Source organism: Corvus cornix, chromosome 8, assembly GCF_000738735.6.
Source record: "Corvus cornix cornix isolate S_Up_H32 chromosome 8, ASM73873v5, whole genome shotgun sequence".
NCBI classification, from domain to species: domain Eukaryota; kingdom Metazoa; phylum Chordata; class Aves; order Passeriformes; family Corvidae; genus Corvus; species Corvus cornix.
In genome coordinates, this window is record NC_046338.1 from 14,285,461 (window position 1) to 14,300,089 (window position 14,629).

At 39.3% G+C, this 14,629-nt stretch overlaps 3 protein-coding genes across 5 annotated transcripts in view; 1 reads left to right on the forward strand and 2 right to left on the reverse strand.

Moving 5' to 3' along the window:
- The window catches only part of SPATA1 (spermatogenesis associated 1), a 17,873-nt gene extending 13,961 nt beyond the window's left edge, over positions 1-3,912 (forward strand). For 2 of the 3 annotated variants that reach the window (XM_039555764.1, XM_010409047.4), the window contains exons 13-14: positions 478-576; positions 1,560-3,912. In XM_039555764.1, the coding sequence (XP_039411698.1) occupies positions 478-576; positions 1,560-1,664 (204 nt within the window). In that variant the 3' untranslated portion in view covers positions 1,665-3,912. The remainder of the gene's footprint in view (positions 1-477; positions 577-1,559) is intronic. The other variant, XM_019291730.3, reaches the window with a different exon arrangement.
- CTBS (chitobiase) lies at positions 3,601-10,365 on the reverse strand. The gene is made up of 7 exons (XM_039555765.1): positions 9,929-10,365; positions 9,464-9,602; positions 8,298-8,506; positions 7,501-7,672; positions 6,840-6,937; positions 6,001-6,162; positions 3,601-5,052 (listed from the first exon to the last, which is right to left on the reverse strand). The coding sequence occupies exons 1-7, from the start codon at positions 10,292-10,294 to the stop codon at positions 4,867-4,869; spliced, it is 1,332 nt and encodes a 443-aa protein (XP_039411699.1). The 5' UTR covers positions 10,295-10,365; the 3' UTR covers positions 3,601-4,866.
- LOC104695553 (vitellogenin-2-like) overlaps positions 10,342-14,629 on the reverse strand; it is a 23,432-nt gene continuing 19,144 nt past the window's right edge. The window contains exons 29-34 of the mRNA XM_039556095.1: positions 14,165-14,351; positions 12,675-12,766; positions 12,108-12,205; positions 11,869-12,028; positions 10,615-10,776; positions 10,342-10,482 (exon numbers count right to left, since the gene is read on the reverse strand). Coding sequence (XP_039412029.1) covers positions 10,367-10,482; positions 10,615-10,776; positions 11,869-12,028; positions 12,108-12,205; positions 12,675-12,766; positions 14,165-14,351 — 815 coding nt within the window. The 3' untranslated portion in view covers positions 10,342-10,366. The remainder of the gene's footprint in view (positions 10,483-10,614; positions 10,777-11,868; positions 12,029-12,107; positions 12,206-12,674; positions 12,767-14,164; positions 14,352-14,629) is intronic.

Here is a 14,629-nt window from a genome sequence, read left to right on the forward strand (position 1 = left end):
GGTGCTTGTATGTACAATCTAAGAGTGTACATTATATACAAATGTGTATTATTTGAGCTATCTTGAAATATCTACAAGATAAAAATATGAATAGGGTTGACATTGCATTACTGGCTATGTTCAGACAGGTTATTGCTCCTTGTGAGGGGCATATCAGGGGTGGGGTTTTTTAGGTCTCCCTGACTGGGCACAAAGAGGCTTTATATGAAGGGATAGGCACAAGGTAGCATTCCTACAGCAGTTCTGCACTGGCCAGCACCCAGAGAAGGTAGCCAGGATTTAATGAGCTGTTAGGCTGAGCACAAGGGTGCTCCTCACTCCTCATGAGCAACGTGCTGGCCAGGCAGGCGTCAGGCAGGTGGGAAAGCAGGGAGTTGGAAACAGGTTAGAGGGTTCTTTCTGAGTAGTGAAGTAGCACCCAATGAGGGAAGAGATGCACTAATGCTGCACTTCAAGTTTTGTTGTTGTTTCACACAGAATTACACAATCATCCAGATTGCTACAGTGCAGCATGAACTTGATCAGCTGAGGAAGAAGCTAGATGATACAAAAATGAAACTCATAATAGAAATTAAGGTACTTCGACTTTAATTAGAACAGTCAAAATGTGACAATATGTTAAAAAAACTAGAACTTACAAATTATTGGATTATATTTGCTGAAATATAATAAATATTTAAATATGTATTATGTTATACTTTTATATTTAATAGATAATTATATTTTATATATTTAAAATAAATAAATATTCTTTTAAATAATATAAAATATAGTAAATATTTGCTAAACAGTTCTTGTTTTACACTGTTAGTTTTAAGGTGTTAGGTGTTGTAACTTCATCACTCGAGCCAAATTACCCCAGAACACCAGATATCAGATGATTTGGAATGTAAGGCATCCAAACAACTTAGATACTCAATGTACTATATAATCTAACGTTCATAATCTTGTTCATAAAATTCCCATTTCATTCAAAAGGTAATTGAAGAAATATACCTGGTGTGGTGAGGCGTTGATCAGCAATAAATAGACCATGGCAAAAGAAAAAAAATTGTTTAAAGGGAAAAAAACCCAACCAACCAACCAAAATAAAAAAAAAAAACCCTATCCAAGCAGATGGCAGACCTCTCCATCAGCTTTATTCCATATCAGTGCTGCCTATGACACTTTCTGGAAGGAAGAGGTAGTATAGGCCTTCTGGGTAGCTTTCCAGCTCTGAAATAGGAGTGTTCTACATCACAGAGATTGCCCATACCCCTGTTTACTGGGTACTCCAGGGTGGGTGTATTCATTATGACTTCTCCATTGTCTAGCAAGGAGTGGAAAGAACAATTTAACTTTGCAGTTGTCTCAAAAACATCAAGGCAAAGTATAGAACAAAGAAGTCCTAGAACTATGCTATCTAATTAGACATGTAAAATTTTAAAGATGAAAGATGTATCCTGTATTCAGCCATCCTGTATAAAATATCAGTCTTAGTTATATAAACCTATATGCATGTCAGCTCCAAAAAAAGCTTCCTTAAATTGCCATTCCTTAAATTATGGGTTCTTTTGCAGATGAGAAAGCAGGCAGCATCTGACTTACGAGCACTGAGAGCGGAACTGACACAGAAGAAGATTCATTCAGCTTTAATTCTCCAGTCCAGAAAATCAGGAATTTAAGAAGATGACGTGACTAACAGCTGTAAAGTCTACAGCAGCTCTCTAGTGTATATAGAAGAGAATTTCAGAGCATTTGTTTGTATGTTCTTGAAGGTATTTTGTAAAAAGACATCAACTATATAAATGTCGTGGAATTTGGGTACTAGGCTACTGAGGTAATGCACCTCACTTCTTTTTAAATCTCACTTACTGTAAGATTAGTCAGCTCCTTAAACATACAGTTCAAGCTAGTAATGTGTCTAAAACTAAGATGTTATTTTTAAAGTGCAAATTAGTTAATTGTGTAACATCCCAGTGGTATGCTGATGTTCTTTGATTAACTACATAGCTACTAAGCAAATACACCTAAAATCCATAACCTCCTGTTCTTTTCAGGCACACACACTACATTTTTGAGAAATTATTAAAATGCAGTTTCTGTAGAATTATAGCAACAGTAATCCTTTATTTAGCTATTTACTGGAATATGTTTTTGGCATTATAAGTATGCCTATCTATAAATTAGCAATGTATCATTACTGTATTACTATGAAGCATAAACAAAATCTCAGATAATTTCACTTTATTTCATATCTAGCTGGTTTTGTTCCCTCTTTTATTAGGAAAGCCACTTGGACATTAGCTGTCTTCTGTAGTTTGAAAGCTTGCCTGAAAGCTTTCTTGTGGACCAGTATAATGATGATCCTGGTCCACCTTACACTCTTGCATATTCTGTCTTTCCTCAATTCCAAGGTCATGCATGTGCTGAGATTAACAATTCTCTGAAAGAGGAATCAAAAACCTCTTCATAGGAATTTTTTTCTAGCTTTTGTATTTGCCTCTTTGCAAACCAGGTGTTATTATATTAAGCAGAAGAATAACATGTTAGGAATTAATCTCAGCTAAAAGGCTGTCAAGGCTGTATTTATTACTGGAAGTGAAACACTCATGGGAAATAAGTTACAGGATAAGAAAATTATGCAGCTCTCAAAAGAACTAACTTAGAAATGTCTTGAGTCGAACCACCCATTATCCAATTTATTTTCTAAAAAATAGGACTTAACAAAGATTTTAATGCCAAAGGATTAAATAAATTATTAAAACTACACCCACTTTTGCTCAATTCAGGGTTGAAGCTCACATTTTCTATTTCAGAATTGTGTCTTGTATCTTAAATAAGAGCAGGCTATGAGCTACTGGAAAATCAGAACCTAAATTTAAAATATAATGTTATCAATTAATGATTCTTGACTGCTACAGGAAAGAGAGTTTTATTATTGTCATCTCACCCTAGTTAGGATTTTGCAGGTCACATATTCACTCCAGAAGACTCTTTCAGCATATTCAGCAAATACCCATCTCACAGTATTTAAGCATATAGGTAGTAATACACATTTTGAAGTACATATATGTGATATGTGTGTAGATATATATATATATATCTACACACACATATATATATATATATATAGATATATATATATATATCTACATCTATTACATATAAAATTCAGCACTTTCTCTTAAGCCTTACAGACCAGTGTTCTAGTGAAAAGCCTTCTGATTTGTTAAGGGAATTTTTTAGTTTCTGCAAGAGCAGTAGGCTTCACCTTCTGCTTTCCATCACCTGTAGTATCAAGCAGACAACTCAGATGAAGTCTCCAAGTCTTTTCTGCAGTAGCCATTATGGTAGTGCTGCCATACTATGGTAACTCTTTAGCAAGTGAAAAACCCCAACCAATTAAACAAAAAACCCAAAAACTGTCCAACCAAATCAAACCAAAAAACCACCAAACCCACAAATGACTACATCTACCTAATTAAATACATTTTTTTAATTAATGGAGTCACTTAAGCAGGGCCCAGTTGCACTTTAATTTGGTTGTGAAAGAGTTCTGAGAAGCAGACAAGAAGTGTGGGCTGTAAGCTGTAGAACAAGTAAAGCACAGACAGGAGCCATTGTTTACAAGCCTTACCAAGAGCAGCATTTTATTTAAGAAAAATATCCTGTAAACACCATCCAATCTTTACATCACTATGGATATTTTAAAAAGTTAAAAAATTTCTTTAGGCAAATGATTTTATGAAAATATGAACTAGAAAGAAAACATAATCTCCTATTATCTCAAAGGCAACACCCCATAAAAATGAAAAGCAGGCTACTGAATGAATCTTAGGGTGTGTTGAAAAATAGATATGTAGTTCATTTTACTTCTAGTTTTCAGAAAGTAGTTTGAAATGGAAGGAAACATCATCCAAGCCCTCTCCATCCTGTAAACACCATCCAATCTTTACATCACTATGGATATTTTAAAAAGTTAAAAAATTTCTTTAGGCAAATGATTTTATGAAAATATGAACTAGAAAGAAAACATAATCTCCTATTATCTCAAAGGCAACACCCCATAAAAATGAAAAGCAGGCTACTGAATGAATCTTAGGGTGTGTTGAAAAATAGATATGTAGTTCATTTTACTTCTAGTTTTCAGAAAGTAGTTTGAAATGGAAGGAAACATCATCCAAGCCCTCTCCATTAATATTAATGCTTCCTCTTCAAGCTAAGGTCAGAGGTTACTGGCTTTTGAAACTATGGAATTATGTGATACATAAGCACAGTGAAAATGGAGTTTATTGACTATTCCTTTCTAACAACAAATTTGATATAAATCTTAGCAGCAACTACTTCATGTTATGTAATTTTTTCAGTCCAAAAAATCTTTTCATCTAGAAGCGTAACCAAGCTGCATGTAATCAACAATCTGTTTACCCAGTATTCTGATTTAATCTGATTCTAAAGTGACTTAGCTATAGTATTGGTTGGGTTGGGAAGTCAGAAGGCTGAGACTGCACCATGTAACACAGGAATAAATATTTGCTACATCTGGCAGCTTTAGCAAAGCATCATTATGAGCCCGCCCCTGTAAATCCATCAATTGGTCTTGTTACCAGATACATGCTGGGTTCAAGCATTATAAAACTTAGAGTAATTGTGAAAAGTGAAAAAGACAAGCAGTCTTAAAAAAACCCTACTGATAAAGCAACACTGGAATTTTCTGAATAATGAAAATACAGCTTTGCATATAAAATAACAAGATTAATTTGCCTAGTTTTTAAAGTTTTTGTAATCACAGTGTATTTGTATAAATTCAAAATCTGTGAAAGTGTCAGACAGAATAAAAAATGACCAATTTTCATAATTCTAAATCAAGGGTTCACATAGTTCCTATGGTGTCAGAGCTTGCCACATTGCTTGAGTTTGGTGTTCTGCTACAGCTTCCCTGGAATAGTCAAGACTATTTCCATTCCACATGCCAATGCCCCTTAAACCTCGACTCTTCACATATGCTGCTTTTAGAGAAATGCTGCGAGGGTCATCAAACCATACTTGGTGGAATTGACCAACAGAATCCTAGAAAAACATTTAAACACTGGTGTCAGTAAATCAATTTTCTGTTGAACACAGTTAAAAGTACAACTCAAAACTGAGATATACATGCTAGGTAGATTTACATATTTTCCTGATTTACCAATTCTTTGTCACACAGGAAAATTAAAAATTCTAAGCCAAATACTTGGATATTTTTTTAATTGTAGAATGTAACTTAGTGACACAATTTAACTGAAGTTAGATGAAAGGACTTAGCTAATTTGTATCTTAACATCTTTTAAAATATAGATAAAATTTCAGATACAGTATCTAACCCAACAGGTGAATTTAGTTAGAGGTTGTGGGGTTTTTAAAGCAATAAACAGTTTTAGAGGAGGTTATAAAATTTTATCAAGGTTATGCTGCTTTTACCTGGTCATTGCTTACAACATCGTTTAATCATCTACCTGTGAAACTTAAATAATGTCTAAAGAAACAAGACAAAATAGATACACTGTGGTGTTCTTGTCAGCACAGTCATTTATGGACTCTTCCACTGTGTCCATGTAGAAAACAAATGCAGAAGAGAAAATGCATGCAAGGCACTGAGCTAGAAAATCTTAAGAGCATCTCAGAATCTTTTTTAGTTCAAATTATTGATCAACTCATGAAAATAACTATAAAAGTGAAGGACAGAGCTATAGGATGTCTTTGTGCCAAAATGTTGGTTTTGACATGATACAGTATCTCAAGAAGACTGCAAAGTGATAAAGATCTTTATTACTCCTGTAGCCTTCAGGCACTGCACCCCTCTCTCAGACTAGGAATTCAAGACACAGAATTCCAGCAATCCTTTACAAAAAAAAAAAACAAACAAAGAAAAGTAGGAAACATAAAAGGAAGAATCTAATCCTGATAACTTTATAGCCAAAGATCTATGGTTCATAAATGCTTACTCCACACCACGGTGTCTTGGAAAAAGACTCCTACCTTGTACTCATAAAATGGAGCCTTCTGTAGCTCATCCCACAGCACCCCTGACAGAGAACTGTTCACCTGCTTCATGATGGTTGCATAGGGGACCTGGCTCCCTGCAGCATCACTGCAAGGAGCCCCTCGGAAAGGCACTTTGGGAAGGGAGCAAACATGATCCTGAACAGAAAAGCAGAAGGCATGAGTTTCATGTTAGATATACTGAACTCCAGAATAGAAGTACAGCCAAGAACAATTCACAAAAGGCATTAAGGCCTCAAAATAAACAAATTTCCAAGCAACTCCAGCAGATACTGTTTGTAGAGAAAAGTAAATTAAAACAGGTAAATTTTAGTTACTCTGCAGTAATATGGGATTGAATGGATATCATTCAGCTTATACAGTTGTCATCTTTTCCACCTTTAATTGGCCCTTACATTTTTCATAAGTATAATATTTGAGACTTCATAAACTGCTATGCTCTAACAGTCATAGGTTTGCTATGGTTTGTTGCACCTGCCTTTAAGCAGTGGTGTTGAGAAGGCACATACAAGTGTTGTAGGGCTTTTGGACATTCCCTCTTCTCATACAGATAACATTTATAGCTCCTTAGTCAAATACAGTGCTTGTATATCATGGGGTCCATGCTGCCTAAGGAGCTAAAATGCCTTGTCTGGTAGCACACTGCTCATCAGTTATCAGCCAAGCAAAATATTCTGTTTTGTGTCCCAGCTTTATGCTCTTATCCATCAGACCACAGTATTTCCTAGTCCAGAAACAAGATTACCAAAATCTAGTTGTATCTTTCCTAGGAAAAAATTAACAGTATGATTGCAAACAAATAATCTTCACCTTACCGTGGATAGGTTTTGGCAGGCATAGTCATAGCCATACCAGGGGACACCCATCACAAGCTTCTTAGGATCAATGCCCATAGCAATGTATTCTTCATATCCTAGTTTTGAGGGAAATAAAAATTAACATGCATTATTTACTTTTTCTATGCTTTTTATTTTTACAACTAATCTAGAGCCAGAACCACTACAGAACTTGCATGATCCCCAGCCACAGGCCAAGGTGCAAGCTGTCCTTTGCCTCCAGCTGCACTCTCCAGTGAATAAGAGGCTTGCTCTACTGAGATCCCAGTATCTGCTCCAGCTGCTCACACTTTAAACCATCTGCCCTGAGCAGAGGTTCACAAAGATGAGAGAAATGTTTCAGGTTCTTTGCAATCCCAGGCAGACACCATTGTTCTGGCTGCCATTTGTCATTCTAAAAGAGTTCTTTACACGTGATATTACTCTACAAGTAACAACACACAACTGCTAAAGGTCTGCCTGTAGTGTCATAAGGATCAGGGATACTATTTTCACATCAGGGCTACACATACTTGAGCACAATCAATGCCTCACTGCAACAATAACAAAATAAACCTGTCTAAGAAAAAGCAATCTTTTCTATCTACTCATGTGAACAAATGGAAATGTTCTGACTCCTGGGGAGGTGTTTTGTCCTCACCAACCAAAGTCTGCAGGTAAGGAGCATTGGCTTTTGCAATACAGTCTGTCCAGATCTGGCTCTGTTCATCATATGACATCACAAATAAGAAGTCACAGGCATCTGCAATCCCAGTGTAGTTGTAGCACCTTTTATCTATGCATGCTGGAGACCAAGCCACATCAAATGTTACCTGAAGGAAAAATGCTCAACTTAGTATCAAATATGGTCCTTAGGTGCCCTTGTTATCTCTTTTTTAAAAAGCTGTAACCTTTAAAGACAGTATTTCCCAAATGGTGCAGTTTAACACACTGTGATAGTAATGAACTACAGGAGAAGCTGCTCATCTGATTAAACAAACAAGATAATAAAGTGAGTACCCCATTAGTGAATATATAGCACCAAAGAAACTAAAATATAATATGAAAACCACCAAAAATATGAAGCATGATGCAAATCCTTAAAACTTTCATGATGGGTTTACCAAAGCACTGTCAAGCTTTTGCCCCAGAAGGCTGTATTTGCCCTACTTTCAACAATTCATTAAGCCACACTAAAAACTGCGGGCTCACACATGGCAGTAGCAGTGTACCTACAAATCTCAGCAAAGCCCATCTCTCATTTAAATTCACACAGGTCAAAAAGAGTGATTCTTACAAGATCATATCACAGCTAGCATTCATAATTAAGCACTCACTAGAATATTATATTTAGATCTGCATAAACTTTTTCATATTCATATGCTAAACAGCACTGCCAAAAGTCCTTACATTTCGTAAGCTTAAATTGAATGTTTGTATAAAGTACATTTTTATTACCTGTGATCCTGCTATTTCTCTGTGAAAAGCATCTGTAGTTTCTCTAACAAGCTCTGTCAATGCATAATACTCAGGGGAGGTTTCGTTAACTTCTTGCTCTATATCTATGTTAATTCCATCCATATACTGTTTTTTTGCGAGGTCCAGCTGTTGTGATATCCATGCTGCTCTTTTAGCAGGATCAACAATTTCCTTAAGAGGTACATCACCTAGACAAGAGGACTTCAAGAGTTAACATACATTTGCACCACAGTAATAGTAAGGAGGAAAGGTTTGTCTTTAATTAACGAATAAATATAAACACAACATGAAAAATACCAATACTGGCAAAATACAAAGGAGTTAACTTTTTCCCCAAACATAATTTTGAGAAGCCACCCCAGAAGAGATTACCAAACTTCTTTGAGACAGTGGTGTTAAAATCAAGTTCCTTTGGTTTTTCTATAATTTTAGTCTTCTTACTTCTGTTTAATATTCTTTTAGCCACTGTAAACTACCTTTCTTGAAATGAAAGCACTTTCAGCATTTCCACTGGTCATGTTTAGAAAAAAATACTTGTATGTTTAACCTTTGTTGCTTTCCACACTGTAGTCTTGGATTCTGTTTTTTCTTAACAGAGCCAAAAGGTAATTACAACACATAAGCTGTAATGGACTTTGTCTACCTAATCAGCATTTGTATCTGCACAGAGTTTCTGAGTATTCATGTTTTATAACTCAACCACTTCCTAATACAGAGGGACTGATTTAAGTGCAAAATACTAAAAATTACTTAAAATCCCTTTCCTTACTTTGTCTTTTGGGTACTCCACATAAGATCCAGAATACAGACCCAAATAACTATCTTCTACAGGCTTTTTCTTTCCTCCCTCTTCCTCCATAGCAATGATGTTCCCTGTTAGAGAACTTTTATTAAGATGTCACTGGGATGGTTTCGTTACTACTGTAGCAGAATCCACTGTTGGTTTCAATACCCTGTATACCAGCACATGCAAAATGTCAAAGTATTATAGTCCTGGGTTCATTGAAGCCTTATTAATTAATCCTCTTAGTGATTTTAATACTCTGCATACAACTGAATGCAAAATATTAAGGTAATATGACCCTGTGTACCTTATCTTCTTATTCACTTATCACAAACACCCACGTTTTTCCAATGTAACCAACCTTTCAGTACTATCCTCGAGCCTTTGGAGTGGGCATAGCACATGAGCTCAGGATCGTACTTTCCAAAAGCTGCCACAGTGGTAATTTTTGACCAGTCGTAGGACTTCCAGGTTTCCTTCCCCACATCAAACACAAAGACCTGGAAAATGGGTAAAAGGCACCCTCGTCAGCCCCGAACACTTCTCAGCAGGACAATTACTCTCCACGCGGCTCTCACAGCGGCACATCCGCGGCTCGCAGGGATGGCTGCCGGGAGCCGAGCGCGGGCCAGCCCCGAGCAGCGCGCCCGGCCCGGGCACTGCCCGCACGCCCCCGCCCCCCGGGGCCCCTGCCCGGCTCGGGCCGAGCGCGGGCGGCTCCCGAGCGGCAGCAGCGCCCGGGCCGCTGAACGCGCTGCGAGCGGCGCCGCCGCCGGGCCCGGCCTCGCCTGTGCCGGCAGCGCCCGCCCGGGCCCGGGCCGCGCACCTCGGAGCCGGCGGGGCCCGTGACGGGCTGGCAGAGCCGCGGGTCCCGGCAGGGGCAGGCGCCGGCGGGGCCCAGCAGCTGCAGGAGGCCGACGGGCAGCAGCCACCCGCCCCACGGCCGCCCCATGGTCGCCGGTGCCGGCGCGGCCGCGCAGCCTCGGCCCTGGGGCGGGCTGAGCCCGGGGCGGGCCCGGCCGGAGCCGCTCCCAGCGCGCCGCGAGTGCAGGGACAAACGAGCTCGGCCGCGCGCGTTCACAGAGCAGCTGTTTATTGAAAGGGCACCCCGGGGACGGGTGCCAGGACTGTTTCCAAGATCTCCAGGGGAAGAACCAGAGCAGAGCGGCCTCCCGGAGGGGACGGGGCTCATCCCCGCTGCCCGAACCAGCCGTGCCCGCGGGCGGCCGGGCTGAGCCGACCCGGAGCGGATCCGTGCGGGGGCTCAGGCCGGGCACGCCTGCTGCTGACAGGAACACGCCGTGTGAGCGGAGACAGAGCTCACGACGTCCTCGGATTTCTGGTCCAGCCTAGGCTGCCCATCCAGGCTGAGAGCGGAGTCTAAAGGAGGAAGAAGAGCGGGGTTGGTTATATATCAGGGAACTCCTGTGTTAGTATGGTGCACTTCACGGTTTTTTACAGAATCCCAGTCAGACATGCTGGTCGTGTTGTGCACAGGGTCACCAGACTCACCGGCTGGAACGCAGTGGAAGCCCACGGAGACGGGAACAGTCTGGGTTGCTGAACAGCCCTTTACACAGCGAAGGACTGGCTCCACAGAGAAGCATTTTGTTGCTGTCTTCTCAAATGAAACCGGCTTCTCACTTTTGACAAATTTGTGCTGCAGCTTACAAGCTACAAAACATGAACCCTCTTAAAGCCTGCACAGAGTTTAGATAAATAACTTTCTGGACTTAATTTGTCGAATTAGCAAACACTAAGACCAATGGATAAACCAAGTGACAAGCTAGATGAAGCTAATCTGGTTGAGGTGAATCAATTTTCTGTTAAAGGCTCAGGCTGTGAAAAAAAATGAGGCATGTGAAGCACAGTTGCAAGGACAGAGGCTTGTCAGATGGGATCTAAGTGGCACGCTGATGTCCAAATCAAAAAAGATACACGTGAAAACCTTGGTTAGCTGACACCCAACTTTACCTAAACTAAGACAGTGCTTCATTTCAGGGCAGTAGTGGCTGCTAGACATCCATATATTCACTTCTGCACTGTGAGTAGCATCATACCTGCCTTGTCATGGCTGAATAGTTTAGTCCTTAAGGCTATGATCCAGGCTTTCCTGGACCAGTAACCCCAGGGAAGCTTGGTCTAAGAACACATTACAAAAAGGCCGACACATACCCAGAGGATTGTGTTCCACACAGAATGTATAGGGCACCCTAATGTAACCAACACATTCATGTTGGTTTTATGTAGAAGATGGATGGCAAAAACCATCAATCATCCCTGGGCTGAAGTTTTCATGTTGTGTTAATCTCAGCCCGAGGAAATTAAAACAAGTTTTTCCCACCTCAAATGCCCTCTAGTTTGATAGTCAGGGGTAGATATGATTTTTAAATCTAAACTAAAAGCCTGGAAGTAACAGGATGAAAATAAAGAATGAAACTATTAAAGATGACATAAAATTACTTTTGTCAACAGTCAAAATACCTCCTTTTCATACTAAGTTACCATCTTAAGGAGTTTTAAGTTGAACACACAAACTCCAGGTAACTACAAAATGCATAAGATCTTGATAAAAAAAACACAGCAAAAACAGTGAACTACCAACCTCAGGAAAACCAGGGTTTTTTTTCTTCTTTTAGTCTGCAGCCACTAATCACAAAACCAAAAAATGAGATGACTGTGCTACAATTAATATAAATCACCTGTTCCTGTGGCTAATTAATTAGTTGAAGGCAATGATATTAATAGATGTTAGAATCTTAGTACCTCCAGCACAGGGGTCTTCTGAGATGATCCAAGAGTGACCAAAACTCACAGCATCTTTAGCTAAATATCCACCGGGTGTTTGATATTCTCTTTCCACCTCAGCATCATATTTTCCACAAATGCCACATGTTTTTCCAGCCATCCAGAAAGCAGTTTGAATCTTTGTGGAAATAAAGAAAAGTTGCATGTAAATGCTTTTCTTCTGAAAGTAAACCCACTGAAAGTAACTTAAAAATTACCTCAATTCTATGCCCATCATAATATAGTTTATCTATGCCATAATCTGGGGCTTTTAGTGCCAGTCCTTTCTTTTCACTGCTGATCAGCATGCTTGCAGCTGCAACAAAAAAGCAAAATAAGATATTTTCTAAAATGAAGTGACTGTTCTAGGGTCCACCCTGAACCATTTGTAAAGTTCCGGGGGACATAATGCACACTCTAAAGAATCTTGAAAGAGATGGGGGGAAGGAGAACGACTACTGCTCCCTGCCCTGGGAAAAGCTGAAGTCACTCACAAGGGTGGCTGTACAGGAGACATCTAGATGCTCATTCTGTGGTCTCTGGGATCAGCAAAACATACCACAGCCCTGCATTTTTTCGTCTGTGCAAAGATGCACAGGATCAGCAACTCTTTCTTTGCTCATCTTTCTTGCCACCCACTATAAAAGCTTGCATGGAAGTGTATTAAAATCACCTAATTGTTTCTCAAATTAGGATGATCTTTATCTTGTGAAGTGTTTGAAGGATCATGTCCTTTCCTTCTTCAAAAGATCCAGAAAGATTAAATATAAAGGTGTGTCTCTTACCGGAATTAGATGTGTATGGAAGATCTCTTGGGGCTTGGACACCATTAATCTTCAACTGGATGAGTCCATTGGAAACATACATGTCAACCTCACTTTAAATAAAAGAAATTAGTGTAAACAAATGCCTACTCAGCTCATAATTTCCTGTTCTGGTAGAACTATCCGTGCAGGATGCTCATATCATTCTGGCATGAATCACCTCCTATCCTTTAGGAGGAAGGTTAAGGGGGCCCAGGACAGTGTGCCAGGGGGATTGCTCCCCGTACACCTTCCCCTGGCTGTACTTGTCTCTGAGTGGCCACGGCTCTGGCAGGAAGACAGCAGGCTACAGGAACCTTGCTGCAGAACAACCTAATTGCTATTACCTTCACATAAATTGAAGGTGCTTTACATTTCAAAGGAAGATTGGGTTCCCTAGGGCAGTTCTCTTACAGCCTAAACACTCTGTGTACTGTAGTATTTTCTTCAGAGCAGTGTTTGCTCTAATGAAGAAATATGAAGCTCAAGCACATCAAAAGCACATTCATACAATTGTATGAAAAAATCAGGAATGATTCAGTGATGAGGAATGTCTTTATCACAAAAGATACAGTCTACAAAACAAAGATTCTTGTGTTCTTTCACAAAACAGGTGCAGGGAAGACTAGATTCCCTCTGTTTCTCTAACATTATGGCTCAGTTAGGCACACATTTTTCAGAAATAAATAATTACTGGTAATGAAACCTTACAGATAAAAGTCTATTTATGTGCTTTGAAGAACACTCACTACAATGATTTTAATATGCATAATCCCATACAATTTAGGGGTGATTGCTCCAGGCTGAAACAAAGTGTGTCTTAAGTTAACTTCAAATAGATTAGAACATTGTGTGCCAGCTAGATGTCCTAAGAGAGTGCCTCTAATCTGGGATAAGTAATGCCCTTTTCAGCTATGTCCACTTCTCAACAACCCTGCTGTAATGAGTGTGGGTTCTAATTTGTTCTAATTATTAGTTTCGGGTAGAAGGCCAGACTAATGATTACAATAGCTCCTTCTGGATTTATAGTTTATGTGTCTGCCTAATCATGAAATCCTGAAATGAGACAGTTAAATTCTAACAAATGAATTAAGAATTTGGGGCAGTAAAGACTTTAGGTTACTGTGAACCTCAAATATATTTCAGAAGCACTTTTAAAAGACAGTCATGTGGCAGGTTCAGTTCATAAACCGAGCAGAAACACCAATTAAGTGTAGTGGTTTGGTTCAAAATATCCATGACTTACTTATTTTCCTTCTGTGAGATAAGAATTAGGAGAGAGCAAAGCAGGCACAAAACTTAACCATGCCATGTCCCCAAACCCCAGTGACGCTCCTAGATATCTTTCCATTGACATCAGTACTTTCTGCATGAGTCTAATGCTGACACCAGTCTGCCCTACCAATTTATAACATATTCATATAACATATTCAGCTTGGCATCTATTTTTTACTAAGTTTTTGATCACTTACTGGCTGGCGAGTCTGACATTTATGGCTTTAAGGTCAGCAGACTCTTTGAGTCTTTTCACCATCACGAGGAATTTAAGCTCTGGACTACAGTCCTGCACCAAGACATGGTAGCAATTTGCAGGCATTGAATAGTTAAATTGAACGCCATTGAAAGTTGTGATCTTATTTTGGAAAACTGTACAATGACCTGGAAAAAAAAACAGTAAAAAGTAAGCATTTTATAATTTATATAAGACAGCTATTTTATTTCAGTTTTGTAATTAAAAGAAAAAAAAAATCTTCTGGTTCTACATGTTTCCATGTAGAAGTGAATTCATTCTGTCAGACGAAATACTAGATTTGTTGCAATACAAAAGTAGAACTTTGTCAGTCCCCAGGCAGCAGCACAACCCCCCATGATTCAGTCATTGTGTGAGATGAATTCTGCTCACAGCTGGTGCTGGTGCAGCTCTCAGTTTGTGGCGT